We start from the raw sequence: 17,975 nt of genomic DNA on the forward strand, positions 1-17,975 counted from the left end.
CCATGTGCTGCCACCAATGTAATTCTTATGCCTTCGATGGTGAAAGGGTTAAATGTTATAATTTTGGTGAAGTGATAGGTCTACATTTATCATTTTAGACGTACAAGGTTAGCATACTTATTTAGTCTTCAACTTGGCCTATTTGTTTCTATTGCACATAGTGCCACCCCGTCCCAGAAGTACAGCTCTCGAGGAAATCGTGGAGAAGTGGTGACCTCTTATGGCGAGGTACAGGGAACATCATGGAGTGGTGGAAGTGGCAGAAACACCTTAGTAAAACTTATCACAGTGCAAGAGGAGTCTCTGATTAGGCCGTATAAATACATGTTCCAGAAGCTGAATGACATCCGGGATGGTAAGAGGAAAAGGGCTTTCTTTCCAGAACTCATTCACTAATATAAGCCAAGAATTGCTATTTATTATTGGGGCATTCAGATGTCCAAAGCTGTGTTATGTAGTGTCCTATGTAATAGTTCAGCAGATGCTAAATGTGATCAAACTCTTTGGACACACGCGCTAGGTATGAGCTTTTTCTGTATAGCATTAAAAGGTGCTAATTTGCCTAAAAATAAAAACCGCTCTCAAGGTCCTACCTTTTCCAGGGAATCCTGGATACAAGAGAAAAAAAATCCTACTATCCAATTATAGAAAGTTTTTATATGAGCATAAACGTTACCCTTCCAAAGTCCATAAAATATAGAAAACAAATTACACCTGTACACATGCAACTCAATATATATTACACCCAAACCCGTCATTACCTTTTGATTGACTAGTCTTGACCTTTGACCATCAGGGTCTAAATCACATCTTTAATGTATATAATATGGACAGTGCGGTTCATCATTGTTGTATACAGTGGGTACGGAAAGTATTCAGACCCCCTTAAATTTTTCACTCTTTGTTATATTGCAGCCATTTGCTAAAATCATTTAAGTTCATTCTTCTTCCTCATGAATGTACACATAGCACCCCATACTGACAGAAAAACACAGAATTGTTGACATTGTTGCAGATTTATTAAAAAAGAAAAACTGAAATATCACATGGTCCTAAGTATTCAGACCCTTTGCTCAGTATTTAGTAGAAGCCCCCTTTTGATCTAATACAGCCAGGAGTCTTTTGGGGAAAGATGCAACAAGTCTTTCACACCTGGATTTGGGGATCCTCTGCCATTCCTCCTTGCAGATCCTCTCCAGTTCTGTCAGGTTGGATGGTAAACGTTGGTGGACAGCCATTTTTAGGTCTCTCCAGAGATGCTCAATTGGGTTTAAGTCAGGGCTCTGGCTGGGCCATTCAAGAACAGTCACGGAGTTGTTGTGAAGCCACTCCTTCGTTATTTTAGCTGTGTGCTTAGGGTCATTGTCTTGTTGGAAGGTAAACCTTCGGCCCAGTCTGAGGTCCAGAGCACTCTGGAGAAGGTTTTTGTCCAGGATATCCCTGTACTTGGCCGCATTCATCTTTCCCTCGATTGCAACCAGTCGTCCTGTCCCAGCAGCTGAAAAACACCCCCACAGCATGATGCTGCCACCACCATGCTTCACTGTTGGGACTGTATTGGACAGGTGATGAGCAGTGCCTGGTTTTCTCCACACATACTGCTTAGAATTAAGGCCAAAAAGTTATATTTTGGTCTCATCAGACCAGAGAATCTTATTTCTCACCATCTTGGAGTCCTTCAGGTGTTTTTTAGCAAACTCCATGCGGGCTTTCATGTGTCTTACACTGAGGAGAGGCTTCCGTCGGGCCACTCTGCCATAAAGCCCCGACTGGTGGAGGGCTGCAGTAATGGTTGACTTTCTACAACTTTCTCCCATCTCCTGACTGCATCTCTGGAGCTCAGCCACAGTGATCTTTGGGTTCTTCTTTACCTCTCTCACCAAGGCTCTTCTCCCCCGATAGCTCAGTTTGGCCGGACGGCCAGCTCTAGGAAGGGTTCTGGTCATCCCAAACGTCTTCCATTTGAGGATTATGGAGGCCACTGTGCTCTTAGGAACCTTAAGTGCAGCAGAAATCTTTTTGTAACCTTGGCCAGATCTGTGCCTTGCCACAATTCTGTCTCTGAGCTCTTCAGGCAGTTCCTTTGACCTCATGATTCTCATTTGCTCTGACATGCATTGTGATCTGGAAGGTCTTATATAGACAGGTGTGTGGCTTTCCTAATCAAGTCCAATCAGTATAATCAAACACAGCTGGACTCAAATGAAGGTGTAGAACCATCTCAAGGATGATCAGAAGAAATGGAAAGCACCTGAGTTAAATATATGAGTGTCACAGCAAAGGGTCTGAATACTTAGGACCATGTGATATTTCAGTTTTTCTTTTTTAATAAATCTGCAACAATGTCAACAATTCTGTATTTTTCTGTCAGTATGGGGTGCTATGTGTACATTCATGAGGAAGAAGAATGAACTTAAATGATTTTAGCAAATGGCTGCAATATAACAAAGAGTGTAAAATTTAAGGGGGTCTGAATACTTTCCGTACCCACTGTACATAGGAAAATGTTCAGTACCCCCTAGTATGCAGGTATTGATTAAAGAAGACAAAGCACATTAGGTGGAAGAATTAGGAGTATTACCTTTTTTGTCTTTTTATTCATATAAACACCGTTTACAAAGCAGAGATCTTGGAAAATAAAATGCTGATACAGCTTTTATGTTACATGATATTAACGCAGCAGTCTATCAAACCCATATTCTCATAACAAAATACACTAAAGTTGATTTTAGTGTGCACAATATATTACACTTTTTTTTTTTTTATTGTCCAAAAACAAAAGATGAGGTTGCGCTGAGTAAATGATTATCAAACATGTTAAACCTAGAAATTGTACACACACCGGCAAACTTTGGTACACAAAGTTTTCAATATATGACAAGTCATCAGTTTAGAGTGAATGTTGCCTGTAGAATTATTGATCTCATTACGGTGTGCACAGCGATCCCAAATGTGTCTAGCGCATTTGACATTTTTGTACGAAGTTGCCTCCAACATCTGTGTTCGTGGGGGTGGCGTTTAAATGCTTGGGTGTATGTATATTATGTATTTGACAATGTATTTGTTGTGACAAGCTCTCTTTACACACTCAAGCCCCGGGAGGTTTACCCCGTTCATGACCAGGCCTTTTTTTGCAATATGGCACTGCTTTTTTAACTGACAATTGTGCGGACGTGCAACGCTGTACCCAAAAAAAATGGATGTCCTTTTTTTTTTCCAATCTTTTGGTTGGATTAGATCACCTCTGCATTTTTTTTTTTTCTTGCGCTAAAAACAAAAAATAATTAAAAAATAAATATATATATATATAACTTTATGCTATAAAACATTCCTAATAAAAAAAAAAAAAAATGTAAAAATAAAAAGTTCACAAAATCTTCTACAGGTACGTGATTTCGCGCATGAGGGCCGCCCTGACGCAGGATATCTGCGTAGGGCGGTCCAGAAGTGGTTAATGAGACCTCACGGGTCTAATAACCTATCCCCTGCCTACCATTGAAGCTAATAGAGCAAAGGTTGTGCTCCATTTGCTTCATCTCCGGCCACATCAGCCAGCAAAAGCCAGCAAAAGTGACAGCTGAAACCGAAAGTGACAAACTCCTTGACATTTCCAGGTTCTTATCAGCTAGGGTTCAGTTAAAGTGTATGTAATAGCTTTTTAGTTTTGGATAGAGAAGGGAAGGGTTGGACCTTTTTTTGTTTTGTCTAATTATCCTGGTGATCACTGTCAGAGTCAAACTAAATTCCAAGGAAATCAAAAATGTTGGAATTCTTACCATAACAATAACAGGGGGGGGTTCTAATAGACACTTGTTTTGGGGACAGCTGTTTAAGAGAGGAATTCCTCTTCTGTAGGGATTTTTTTCCTGTTGTGTCTCCAGGACATGAACTAAAGGGAAGTCTCTCAAACAGGACACAACAGCACAAACATAAACTGGCGGATTTAAACCTTTCCCTACTCTATCTAAAACCAAAAAGAAAAGTTTGGGCTATACATTAACTTTAAAACAAATTTGTGACCTAGGTGTTTCTAGCTCAATACAGGAATTTGAAGATCTAAGATGCGTAAAACCTGTGAGAATATACATGTTTTCTTGTAAACCCTTTATTTTACCTCTCAGGACACAGGGTATCCTTGTCTCTATTATGATATTTTTATGTTGCCTTCTTGGCATGACTAGTTTCTCAACAGTTTCATCTGGGATTAGGAGCCTAGCCTTTTCTTATTCCAGAATCATGTAGCTTTTCTATGCTCACATAACTAGTACCTACATCCTGCACTGGACACACTGGGGCAGCCTGTAATGTTGCCAGTTGGCACTGGACTCTGTGCAATGCTATATTGCCTTGCAAACTGGTAGGGTACTACACAGGTCCAGGGTAGTGATCCCGAGCTGGGGGAGTCTCTAAATGCCCTTGTGGCAGAGCCTGCTGTGATAAGTGAAGATTGGACTACCTTTTGGGAGTTCTGCAGCATGGAATGGTGAGTTCCCTGGCAGTAGCCCTGCTAGTACTCTTTTGCTTTGTATCTACTGCTTCCATCCCTCGAGAAGGGCAAGAAATGTTTATTTAAATATGTAAAGTAAGGTGCTACTACTAAAAAATTGCTAGGTCGCGACATAGCCCCACCAGACGGGGGCTGGCCTGCGAGTTAAACACTTTGCGAGGTCACATACGACCAGGTCTTGGCCTGGAATCCTCTGATAGTGAGGACGATTCCCCCATGTCTTCAACCGCACCGAAAAGGTGCTGGTGGAAGCACTGATTGTACCTGTGCGGGAGACCTGGAAGATGGATGATGCAGCTGTGACGGAGGTACAGGTTCCCTTTGGCACTCACAAGCCATCCAGAGCAACAAAGGTGTTTCCTTTTCCCACCTATTTTGACAGAATTTTCGCTAAAAAGTGAGGACGACCAAAGCGTCCCCGTGGGGTCCCTAAGCACTTTACTAGGCGTTACCCCTATGAGGAGTCCCTTCTTAAGAAGTGGACTGGTCCAGTGGTGGTGGACCATCCGGTTTTCAGATTGAACAAGGCAACCATTATTCCGGTTGAAGAGTCTCCGGCCTTTAAAGATCCAGCTGACAGGAAGGCAGAGGCTGTGGCCCGCAATATGTACACTCTGGCTGGTTCAGCACTGAGGCCAGTATTCACCATTGCCCTGGTGTCACAAGCTCTGACCGAGTGGGCTAAGCTTTTACGCCGTGACCTGGAGAAAGAATAGCTCCCCCCTGCCTTTGCTGAGCTGGCGGACCAGCTGGTTCAGGGGCTGCAGTTTATCTGTGATGCCTCTTTGGATGTGGCTCCCCTTGTGGCTCGGCTCTCTATTTTTGCCAGTGGTCCTTCGGCGTGGCTTTTGGCTCAAATGCTGGTCTGCGGACCAGACTTCTAAAAAGGCCTCGACTGATCTTCCCTTTCAAGGAGATTGCCTGTTTGAAGCTACCCTGGATGACATCATTAAAGGTCTCGCAGGGGGGAACAGTACCTTTCTTCTGCAGGCAAGGAACCTCTGTCAGACGTGGGCTTTCCTTTTCGGCTCATACGATTTTTTTTTTTCATCCCCCAGGGTCGACTGGCAAGGGCTCGAAGCCTTTCAGGGCCTCCTCTGGTAGATCCAAGCGAACTTGGTCTGGAAAGTCAAGAGTGGGCTTATCAAGAGCCGCAGACAAGGCTCCTTTAGCCTTCTCTGGTTTCTGGACCCATGGACTTCCCTGGTGCAAGACAAGTGGGTGCACAAAGTCATTTGATCCGGCTACAAGATCAAATTTCGCTCTTGTTCCCCAGGAAGGTTCTTTGCTTCCAGCTTGCGCCCATTTCCAGACTGCTTACAGGGTCTGTTTGGGGCGGTATAAGACTTGTTACATCAAGGGGTGATTGTCCCGGTTCTGACTTCGAAACGTTGTTAGGGTTTTCACTCAAACCTGTTTACAGTTCCCAGGAAGGAAGGCAAAGTGCGTCCAATCCTGGACCTCAAGGTGCTAAACTGCTTTGTGCTGGTGCAGAAGGAGGGATTTCCTCACCTATATCGACATCAATGATGCTTACCTTCACATTCCAGTATGTGCCAGTCACCAGGGCTTCTCCACTTTGCCGTGGGAGAGGAGCATTCTCAGTTTGTGGCGTTATCCTTTGGTCTCGCCTCTGCTCCTCGGGTCTTCACAAGTGTTAGTCCCGGTGCTGGGTTTGCTACACCAAAGTGGATGGCGGTACTGGGCTACTTGGACGATCTCCTTCTGCAAGTGGAGTCTCCTTCTGCTCTGGTGGAAAACCTGGAGATCACAAAACGAACTCTGTGGGAGTTTGGTTAGATTCAGAGTTTTCAGAAGTCTGTCCTGGTTCCGTCCACAAAGCTGGGCTATTTGGGCCTGACTCTGGACTCCGCCTTAGAGTGCTCCTTCCTCTGGATAAACTCCAGAAATTGCAGGCTGTAATTCGTCTCCTGCTGTCCAACAGATGGTCATCCCTCCGGACTTGCATGCGGGTGCTGGGCCTGAAAGTGAAGAGATTCTGACCAAATGGGACAAGACTTCGCAGTCTCTGGACAATCTGATCGGGCTGAGTCGGGGAACGAAGGAGTCCCAGATATGGTGGATATCAGGCACTTTGGCTGGGCAAATCCTTCCTCCCCTTGTATTGGACAGTGGTCAACACGGATGCCAGTCTTTCCGTCTGGGGAGGCGTCCTCGGCAAGCATTCTGCTTAGGGGATCTGGATACTGGAAGAGTCCAGACTACTGATCAATGTCTTTTAACTCCGAGCGATCAGACTGTGTCTGGACCATTGGATGGGATTGTCTTCATGGTTGTCCAGTGCGCATTCAATTGGACAATTCTAGGGCCGTGGCTTATGCCAATCACCAAGGGGGCACAAGAAGTGTCCTGGTGGCCCTGGAAGTAGTTGGCATTCTAAGGCGGGCAGAATGGCTCGTTCCAGCCCTCTCTGCCTTACACATTCCTGGGGTGGAAAACTGGCAGGCGGATTACCTCAGACGGCAGGCCTTGGACCAAGGGGAGTGGTCCCTTCATCCTGAGGTGTTTCATCAGTTGTATCTCCTGGTCTCCGGTGGGGAACCTCCAAGGTGGATCTGTTGGCGTCTCGGCTCAACAGAAAGATGCAGCGGTTTGTGGCTCAGTCAAGGGATCCTCTGGCAGACACCACAGATGTGCTAGTGGCCCTGTGGGGTCAGTATCGTTTGATTTAAGCCTTCTCAAGCTTCTGCCAAGACTTCTACGCAGGGTAGAGGCAGAAAGGATTCGTCATCTTAGTGGCTCTGGACTGGCCTTGCCGGGCTTGGTACGCCGATCTGGTGCGGCTGGTTGCCAACATTCCTTGGAAGCCACTTCAGGGAACCATTCTTCCATCCTGCTTTACAGGCTCTAGCTTTGACGGCTTGGCTTTTTAAGGCCAGGTGCTGAAGGATAGAGGTTTATCTGAGTTGGTGATTCCTACACTGTTAAAAGCTAGGATATCTACTTCTAGGAAGATGTACATTGCGTGGTGTGAGTCTCTTGGGGTTCATCCTCGGTGGCTCTGATCTTGACCTTCCTTTAACGGGGGGTTGAACAGAAATTGGCCTTGAGTACTCTTTCTTCAGGGTGTCTGACATCTGATTCCTCCAGTGTGGGCTCCGTTCCCGCCTTGCAACCTCAATTTGGTGCTTTCAGTTCTTCACAAGCCTCCCTTTGAGAATCTTCGGGAGATTCCCCTGCTTACACTGTCCCAGAAGGAGGCCTTTTTGGTAGCTATCGCCTCTGCACACAGGGTGTCTGAATTGGCAGCGTTATCCTGTCCACCTTACCTGGTGAATCACAGAGCTAAGGTGGTTCTTCGCCCCTGGCCATCTTTCCTTAGAAGGTCGTCGCTGCTTTTCATTTGAATGAAGACATTGTGTTGCCTTCCCTGTGTCCCAATCCTAAACATCCGAAGAAAATTGCCTTGCATGCCTTGGATGTGGTCCGGGCAGTTAGGGAGTACCTGGCAGCTACGGAACTCTCTCTTTGTGCTCACGGATGGGCCTCGTAAAGGGTTGTCCGTGTTACCTCTGTTACCATTTCCAGATGGATCAGACAGACAGCGAGTCAGGCCTATTCCATCAAGGGTTAGGTTCCTCCTTTCCCTGTTAAGCGCACTCTATTGCGGGCGCTTAGTGTCTCCTTTAGTCATCAGGCGTCAGTGACGCAGGTTTGCAAGGCGGCCACTTGGGCGTCGGTGCACACTTTCACAAAGTTTTATAAAGTGGATGTGTTGGCATCAGGTGGGCTCCAGTTGTTTTGGTGAGCTCCTGTTGCCTGGTTGGCTACTGTTTAGCCTTTGGGAATTTTTTTGTTTTTCCCACCCCTCATGTTTAACACTGCTTTGGGACATCCCATCAGTTCTGAAGTTGTGTCCGTCAATGAACGAAAGAGAAAATGGGATTTTTGACTTACCGTAAAATCCATTTCTCTGATGTTCATTGACCGACACAGCACCCACTATGGAGGTGTAATTCTTCTGACACTGCTTGTAACTAAACTGAGTGCCTATAGCAGAGAGAGGGAGAATACCCCCTGGGACTGCCAATGGGCGTAGCCAGACTTTTTTTCTGACTACTGTAGAGGGCAGTATAACCAACGGTTGTTATGAAGATTTGAAGCTGTGTCTGTCAATGAACATCAGAAAAATGGATTTTACAGTAAGTCAAAAATCCCTATTTTTTTCCCCTGTGGGACTACAGGTTGCAGAAGAGTGACCTCCACTGTGGGACAACAGGTGGCAGCAGTGTCATTCTTGTGTTGGACTACATGTTGCTGCAAGTATCCGGGGGGGGGGGGAGGCCACACATTTCCTTGTAGGAGCGGTAAGGCACTGGAGTAACCAGCACTCTGGTGTTTAGTGACACAGTGCTTTGTGTCACTAAACACCAGCTTCTTCCTTGTCTGCTTTGCAGGTTTTGTGTGGAAGGAATTCAAATTTTTCTGCTGGCCCCGCTTGGCCTCTTGAGAACGTGGTGCTTTGACATTGTGAACATGTTGAGGGACAACCCTTGGACCCTTCTGAATCATCTTGACCTCCTGGGGCAAGGTCTGATCTTCCATCCTTCTTTACAATTGTTAGCTCTAATGGCTGTTGAAACAAGGAAGTCCTACTGAGGGATCTGAAAAAATCTTATTTTGCTTTGTGTAAGGCGAGGGGATTTAGCCCTCCACAAGTGTGGTGTGGATTGCATCCTGGCTTTTCTCCAGTTTGAAGTTAAATCCACGACTGGCCTTGAGTGTGATCCAGGGTCAGATTTCAGCCACGTGGTCTTTATTTTTTTTTTTTTTTTTTCAGAGACTCATTGCTTCACATCTCTTGGTGCATAGCTTTGTGGAAGGTGTCACATGTATTGTTACACCAGTTTTGACTTGGGACATCAACTTGGTACTTCCTATATTGCAGAAATATTTGTTCCCATCAGGGATATTCTGTTGTTCCTTCTGCAATGGAAGGAATGGTTGTCATTACTTCGAATTGCAAAGTTTAGGAATTGGCTGTGCTTCCTGTACGGAACCATTTTTGGTGTTTCACTGTGACAAGGTGGTTTTATGGTCCTTTTTACTTGGATATCTTGTGTCCTGGGATGTATGATAAAGAATATAGGATCTTTGGTCTTCCTGTAAAATTATTTTCTTGGAGTACATCACAGGGAACCCACCCTTCTGCCTTTGTGGTTTATGGCTTGCTGCAAAAACTGGGAGGGAATTTCCTCTATTATTGTCAGTGTCCAGTCACTGAAAGGTGGCAGCATAACCCTATCATAATGGAGATGAAGATATCCTATTTCCTGTGACGTACTCCAAGAAAAGGATTTTACAGGTAAACCAAAAATCCCATTTGAATTTTTATTTTTTATTTCAGTGAACAATTTTATTTAAAAAAAAAAGGAAAAAAGTAGGACAATACATCTCTGGAGATTCATCAGTTGTTGCTCTTTCTTTTTTGTTCCCGCTAGTTGTAAACAGTAAAATCGAAGAGCTTGGTGAAGCACTGAAGAATCATTACCACATTGAAGAATTTACTTCAGTATCTTTTCCAGCTCAAGTAAGTCTAATGTAATTTTATGTACATAAAGCTCTGCAGAAAAGATCAAGCACTAGAAAAACAGTTAAATTTAGAGGTAGACTAACTTACCTTTTAAAGGAGTATGTTGAAATCATGCAGGTAGCTGGGTCCTGTAGAAAACTTCATTGCAAGGATGCCCGTTCTCTTCCTGTCTCTGAACTACTGGCACTGTGGGGGTTAATAGTGTCAGGTCTTCTGTGAAAAACATCCTGAGGAGGACCCGCTCCATCCTTCTCTTGTATTTAGAAACATTCTTTCATTGCCCGTAACAGCATCTGTAAATGGGAAAGAGTCTGAGTCACAGATTTCTCTTCTCCCTTTACAGATCCTGTTAGTCAGTGGAAGGTATGAAAGAACATTTTGCAATGGAGAGAGTGGGTCCTGATCGGGAACTTTTTCACCGCAGCGGCACAGAAGACCCGAAGCTAAGCTAAAACCTCTGCACAGGGCTGGCCCAAGACCTTTTGCTGCCTGGGTCCAAGAGTGAAACGCTGCTCCCCCAAAAAAAAGAAAAAAAAAGTCACGCCCAACAAAGGGCCCCCACATCCATTATTTTATATAAATATAACCTTTAGAAAATTATTATATATACTTTTATCATCTTCCATAACTCACTACCGGACCGGTCCACCAAACACCCACTGTCTGTCCTCAGTCCTGTGTCTGCAGTGCCCACCGCCCTAGAAGATCCAGCCTGCCCTGCGTGAGATGGAGTGCACTGATGTCTTTGCGTACACTACGATGACATGAGGGAAGTTCCCCAGAGGAGACACTCTGCCTCCTCATACTCGTCAGTTTGCACTACAGGCGGCAGTATGAGATGGGGAAATGCCTCCCGTAACACGCAACACCTCCCGCAAACTGATGACACACAAACCTGCTGAAAAAAAATCTTGGGGGTCAATTTGCTGCCCCTTTCCAAGTGGTGCCTGGGTCCAATGGACCCAGTGGGACCCATGGTAGGGCCGGCCCTGCCTCTACAGCCCTGGAAGTTCAGAGAAGAGGACAGGGGCATCCCTGCACAGAAGATTTCCACAGAATCCAGGTGCATGTAGGACACGGGACATACTTCATTACAGGTAAGTTAGTTCACTAAAGCTGAAGATCTTTTTTTTTTTTTTTTTTTTTCGTTATATGCCTGCGTTAAAGTTCACCACAAAATTTGGCTGCTTTTCGGTTCACCAAAGCTTAGTAAATTTATGCCATATTCACACAAATGTTCCTTTTTAGATTAATATTTTTTTTTTTTTTTTCGAGCCTAAAATCATCCTAATTTGACAGGTGTGTAACCAATTAGGACAAAGTGTCTGTGTGCTTATAGATCTACATGGACTGCCTTCATGCTGCACTTGGTGGCTCAAGATGCAAAAATAAATCGATTTGTGGTATATGGACCTCAGTGCCTGTGTGAATTAGGTTTTAAAAAGAACCTATCAGGACAAAAGTCTGAGAGTGGCATTTGCTGGCTTGTTTTAGTTGTGACGGCTTTGGGGCTTTCTTATCTTGACTACGCTAATATTACTGACCTATAAAAGGCATGTGCATATATGTTTTCTTGACACCTGATGTTTGTATTCTTGGTCTGCTCCAGTAACTCATGATGTAAAGAGAAAATCTGAGTATGAAAGCCCTGGAGAATGAACCAGAAAAGAAGTTTGCAATGCAAGTGCCCACCCAGATAGTAAGCAAGTGTGCTGCAAGTTTGAAAATGACTTGCTAAGCTATTGCTAGACTTGTCAGGCTTCACACGTTTGTTGCACAATAGCAGCAAATCTGCATGTATGACTCTAGATCAACTTCCTTTGCAAACATTCTGCAAGTCTACTGCAGGTTCTGATTCAGTTATGTTGTGCAATAGTCATCCCACCACAGAGGTCACTGTGACTGAATTTTCATGCTGTAGACTTGCAGAGCTCTTGCTGTACAATCACCACTGCAACTTTGCTCTTGCTAAATACTTGCCACGCAATTTTCTCCAAATAGGAAAAGCGTCAACTAGAACTTGTGCTTTAAGTTCTCTGCAAGTGTAAAACTTGCCAGTGAAAATGTGCAGCCCATTAACAGACTTACAATTAAACAGTGCCACAATTTTGTGGCAAGTTATCCTTGCCATCTTGGCATATTCCCATTCCATATGTTAAATAAGCAGATGTTCGCACCCCCAAAAAGTGCCAATGTGGTGCATTATTCTAAATAAAATAATTAAAATGTGTAATCATATTGCAATCTAATATACAAAATGAAATGAAAACTAAAGCCAAAATATCATTGTGATACGAATATAAACAAGTAGATTAGTGCCAAACGTGCACATAAAAAAAAAATCCAAGAATAATGTAAAATTGTTACACTCATAAGGTATAAATATCAAAATAGTGTGAAATGTTCTTCCAATAATAAAAAAAATTAATCTGTGTATCACTTTAAGCCTGCAGTGCTTCTTCAATGTAAAACTTCAGTGCTCAATGTGCAAGATCCATCCACCTGCTATCCACCTTTGGGTGCAATGTGCGCTCGCTCACCTGCAGCACAATAGTAATGTGCAGTATAAAGTAAACAAATCCACCTGGGGGAGTCCAATGGCTTCCCTTGAAGCCTTATATAATCCGAATGGGAATGCTCCGTGGTTGTATATAGGCAAACAACATGATTTCATAGTGTAGTATGTTTAAAAAGCATTTTTTATTTAAAAAACTTAATCCAAAACACACATTTTGACAGTTCTAAAAAAAACCAGCATGGAATCCAAATCTCTGTGTGCAGCTTGGGCTGCCCAACATGGATTGTAGTGTAAACGGACAACACTGACATCACTGACTCCTCCTATTGAAATTATTTTGTTTACCTATATACAACTGTGGAGCATTCCCATTCCGATTAGAGGAGGATTCAAGGAAGCCATTGGACACCTCCCCCCCCCCTCACCCCCCCTGCACATTACCCCTGTGCTACAGGTGAGCGCGCAATGCACTCAAAGGTGGATAGCAGGTGGATGGATCTTGCACATTGAGCACTGAACTTTTTCATTGAAGAAGCACCGCATGTTTTAAAGTAATTCATGGATTTATTTTTTATTATTGGAAGAACACTTTACACTATTTTGATATTTCTACCTTATGAGTGTATCAAATTGAGATTATTCTTGGATCTATTTCACAGTGCATGTTTGACCCTAATCTACTTGTTTATATTCGTATCACAATGATATTTTGGCTTTAGTTTTGATTTTGTATATTGATTGTAATATGGTTACAAATTGTATTTATTTCATTTAGAATAGCGCACCACCTTCACATTACTATTTATTATTTTTGTTTAAGTTTTGAGTACTTGATTTTGGTGGTAGCAGCAATTCACATTTCACATATGTACTACATTTCATCCCTTGCAATACCCCACCAGCCAGCTGTAGCAGCGCACCAGTGCTTCTATGTTTCTCATATATATATATATATATATATACATACATACAGTTGTATTCATAAGTTTGCATACCCTGGCAGAATTTATGATTTCTTGGCCATTTGTCAGAGAATATGAATGATAACACAAAAACTTTTTTTTCGCTCATGGTTAGTGTTTGGCAGAAGCCATTTATTATCAATCAACTGTGTTTACTCTTTTTAAATCATAATGACAACAGAAACTACCCAAATGACCCTGACCAAAAGTTTACATACCCCGGTTCTTAATACCGTGTATTGCCCCCCTCATCAATGACAGCTTGAAGTCTTTTGTGGATGAGTCTCTTTATCTTCTCAGAAGGTAAAGCTGCCCATTCTTCCTGGCAAAAAGCCTCCAGTTCCTGTAAATTCTTGGACTGTCTTGCATGAACTGCACGTTTTGAGATCTCCCCAGAGTGGTTCAATGATTTTGAGGTCAGGAGACTGAGATGGCCACTCCAGAACCTTCACTTTATTCTGCTGTAGCCAATGACAGGTCGACTTAACCTTGTGTTTAGGTTGAAATGTCCAATTATGTCCCATGCGAGAGCTTCCGGACTGATGAATGCAAATTTTCCTCCAGTATTTTTTGATAACATACTGCATTCATCTTGCCATCAATTCTGAACAAATTTCCTGTGCCTTTTTGGAGCTCCCACATCCCCAGAACCTCACCGATCCACCCCAGTGTTTCACAGTAGGAATGGTGTACCTTTTCATCATAGGCCTTGTTGACGCCTCTCCAAATGTATTGTTTATGGTTGTGGCCAAAAAGTTAGATTTTGGTCTCATCAATCCAAATGACTTCGTGCCAGAAGGTTTGAGGCTTGTCTCTGTGCTGTTTGGCATATTGTAATCGGGATACTTTGTGGCATTTGCGTAGTAATGGCTTTCTTCTGGCGACTCGACCATGCAGGCCATCTTTCTTCAAGTGCCTCCTTATTGTGCATCTTGAAATAGCCACACCACATGTTTTCAGAGAGTCCTGTATTTCACCTGACATTATTTGTGGGTTTTTCTTCCATCCCAAACAATTTTCCTGGCAGTTGTGGCTGAAATTTTAGTTGGTCTACCTGACCGTGGTTTGGTTTCAACAGAACCCCTCCTTTTCCACTTCTTGATTAGAGTTTGAACACTGCTGATTGGCATTCTCAATTCCTTGTATATCTTTTTATATCACTTTCCTGTTTTATATGGTTCAACTACCTTTTCCCGCAGGTCCTTTGACAATGCTTTTTCTTTTCCCATCACTCAGAATCCAGAAACGTAAGTGCAGTACTGGATGAAAGATGCAAGGGTCTGTCAGGAGTCCAGAAACTCATTGACCTTTTATACACACAGACTAATTACAAGCAAACAGATCACAGATGAGGATGGTTACCTTTTAATAGCCATTTAAACCCCTTTGTGTCAACTTGTGTGCATGTTATCAGGCCAAAATCACCAGGGTATGTAAACTTTTGATCAGGGTCATTTGGGTAGTTTCTGTTGTCATTATGATTTTAAAAAGAGTAAACAAAATTAGGCATGTGACGGTATCGGATTTCCATGCTGCGATTTATTGATTAAGGTTTTGCCATGGTATACGGTATTATCACGGTATTCAATTATTCAATTAAAATTATTAAATTTCTACCTCACTTCAATTTCATTGCTGAATTTAGGGACTTTGGTTCACTTTTGCACATTATTATATAGTCAGTCAGTATAGACTCTGTGAACCAGGCCTAAAATAAGCCATCAAGCAGTGTCTGGCCTACCTGGTGATGACTGGTCCTGCCGCTCTGCTCCGATCCGATGGCCTGGTCATTAAGGGGGCAAATCCTTGTGGTCCAGAAGTGGTTATACCTGCAGGAGGACCAGTGTTTTTATTTATAAATTACTTTACTATTGCTTTAGGCCTGGTTCACATGTTTGCAGGTTGGCGGCCCACATTTGTACAGGCATAGCAGCCCATTGATTTGAATGCTCTGCTATGCCCTCATTTTCCGCAGAAAAATGTGCATGCAGCATTTTAAAAAAATGCAGTGGCCTTGAAATCCAACCTGCTTTTGCAACATGCGACTTACCTGCAGTTCCCGCTCTGGAAAGCTTTCTGCATTTTTATATACATGGGCCCAGCATTTAAAAACACAGTTTGTGTGTGCAGGTACTGCAGGTAAGTCGCATGGTGCAAAAGCAGGATGGATTTCAAGGCCACTGCTTTTTTTTTTTTAAATACTGCATGCATCTTTTTTCAGCCCGAAAACGCAGGCATAGCAGCCCATGCAAATCAATGGGCTGCTATGCCTGTGCAAATGTGGACCGCCAACCCGCATACATGTGAACCAGGCCTAAAGCAATAGTAAAGTAATTTATAAATAAAAACACCGGACCTCCTGCAGGTTTAACCACTTCTGGACTGCAAATATTTGCCCCCTTAATGACCAGGCCATCGGATCGGAGCAGAGCGCCAGGACCAGTCACCAGGTAGGCCAGACACTGTTAGATAGATTTATATATTATTATATAGTCCTCAATCTATCCATGCAGTGACAGTATATAGTAATAGTAGTGGGTAGGTACTTGCAGAGATTTGCTTGTAGTAGGCACTGTGTCTGTCTGTGGCTGAGCCCTGAGAGAAGCATGCAGGTGTGTGCTGGGAGCCGTCTGATTGGTTACAGGGAGGAGCTAAGCTCTCTCACTCTAGTATCATATTACCAGACCTGTCTCTATTGAGCGAGTCACAAGTGTACTGTTTAATACCAGTCAGGCAGTTCACTGAAAAGAATCAATTCAAAAGGCAGACTTGGAGAGAAGAAAAACACGGTATTTTACCCACTTGCCTACTGGGCACTTAGACCCCCCCTCCTGCAATGACAATTGCGCGGTCATGCAACACTGTACCCAAATTAAATTTTTATCATTTTTTTTCAAACAAATAGCGCTTTCTTTTGGTGGTATTTAATCACTACTGGGGTTGTTATTTTTTGCTGAACAAACAAAAAAAAGACCGAAAATCTTGAAGAAAAAAACAGTTTTTATAGTTTGTTATAAAATTTTGCAAACAGGTAATTTTTCTCCTTCATTGATGTGCACTGATGAGGCGGCACTGGTAGGCTGCACTGATGGGCACTGGTAGGCTGCACTGATGGGCACTGATAAGGCGAAACTGATAAGGCAGCACTCATGGGTGGCACTGATGGGCGGCACTAAAGGGCACTGGTAGGTGGCGTGAAGGGCACTAATAGGCGGCACTCATGGGCACTAATAGGTGGTACTGATGGGCAATGATGGGGCACTGATAGGTGGCACTTATGATGGGGCACTGATAGGTGACACTGGTGAGCACTGATAGGTGACACTGGTTGGTGGCACTGGTGGGCACTGGTAGGTGGCACTGTCAGATGGCACTGGTAGGGAGTGCTGGTGGGCACTAGTAGGTGGCACTGGGGGCACAAATGATCCCTCTCCTCAGGACCGATGTCCCTCTGACAGCAGCCGCCGATTGTTATTTTTTTTCTCCTCACACTGATAGTCATTGACTGACCGCTGATCACGTGGTAAGGGGGCAGGATCACCTCAGGTCTGTGATCAGGCGTGTCTCATGGACCTGCTGATCACAGAGTGAGCCAGAGTGAGTGCAGGCCGCTCGTTGCTGAGAGGACGTCATTGTACGCCCTCCCGGCAATTCAGGTCCGCGATGTAGCCGTCATTTGGCTATAGCGCGGACGGCAAGTAGTTAAAAACTACCACAATAACAATACCGTGTGTATGCGATACTGCGATATATCGCATTACCAAAAACCGGCATTTCTCTATCGCTCATTGACAGACGTAGTCCTCGGTGATACAGCACCTTCGGGTTATGTTGCCTCCACAGGAGCAGGACTAGACAGGAAATTAAAATGCTCTGGCCACACCCTAGGGGCAGTCCCAGAGGGTATATCCTCTCTCTCTCTGCCTCAGCAAATCAGTTATTTTCTGTCTAGTTAGGAGTAAGGACCTAGATACCTTGCTGGGATCTTCGGTCCTGGCAAGATTTTTTTTTTCTTAAAAAGATTTTTTAGACAGCTTTTTTCTCCAGTGTTCCTGTGAGATCTTCAAGCAAGAAAGCTGAACTGGGCGACGGGCTGGATGTTGAGATCCGGTGGTCACCCCAATTCAGCCTACGAGCGCGTGCAGGCCATAGCTCCGCGCTGGGTCGGCCGCGACAAAGTCCCATTAAGGGACTGACCCCGCGAGTTAAATGTCTCGCTGAAACGCCAAAGACCATGAGTCACGGCGTCCGTATTGGTCGACAGCCCTCCCGCCCCGGTGGAGAGGGGTACTGTCAGGAGTTGGTGCCCGCCTGGTTCCGGTATGGTGAGTAGTATGTTCCCCCTTTTCCCCCTGACGGGTCTTGTGGTGAACGCGGGCCCCTCTCTGTATGGTAAGATAGAGTCCCCCTCTATCCTATAACATGGCACAGATC

At 44.1% G+C, this 17,975-nt stretch overlaps 1 protein-coding gene across 2 annotated transcripts in view; it reads left to right on the forward strand.

Moving 5' to 3' along the window:
- Window positions 1-17,975, forward strand: part of POLA2 (DNA polymerase alpha 2, accessory subunit) — a 146,616-nt gene that overhangs the window by 45,193 nt on the left and 83,448 nt on the right. For both annotated transcript variants that reach the window (XM_082270916.1, XM_082270917.1), the window contains exons 7-8: window positions 162-355; window positions 9,970-10,058. In XM_082270916.1, coding sequence (XP_082127042.1) covers window positions 162-355; window positions 9,970-10,058 — 283 coding nt within the window. The remainder of the gene's footprint in view (window positions 1-161; window positions 356-9,969; window positions 10,059-17,975) is intronic.

The sequence above is a fragment of the Pelophylax lessonae genome, assembly GCF_965119305.1.
Source record: "Pelophylax lessonae genome assembly, chromosome: 10".
Lineage (NCBI taxonomy): Eukaryota > Metazoa > Chordata > Amphibia > Anura > Ranidae > Pelophylax > Pelophylax lessonae.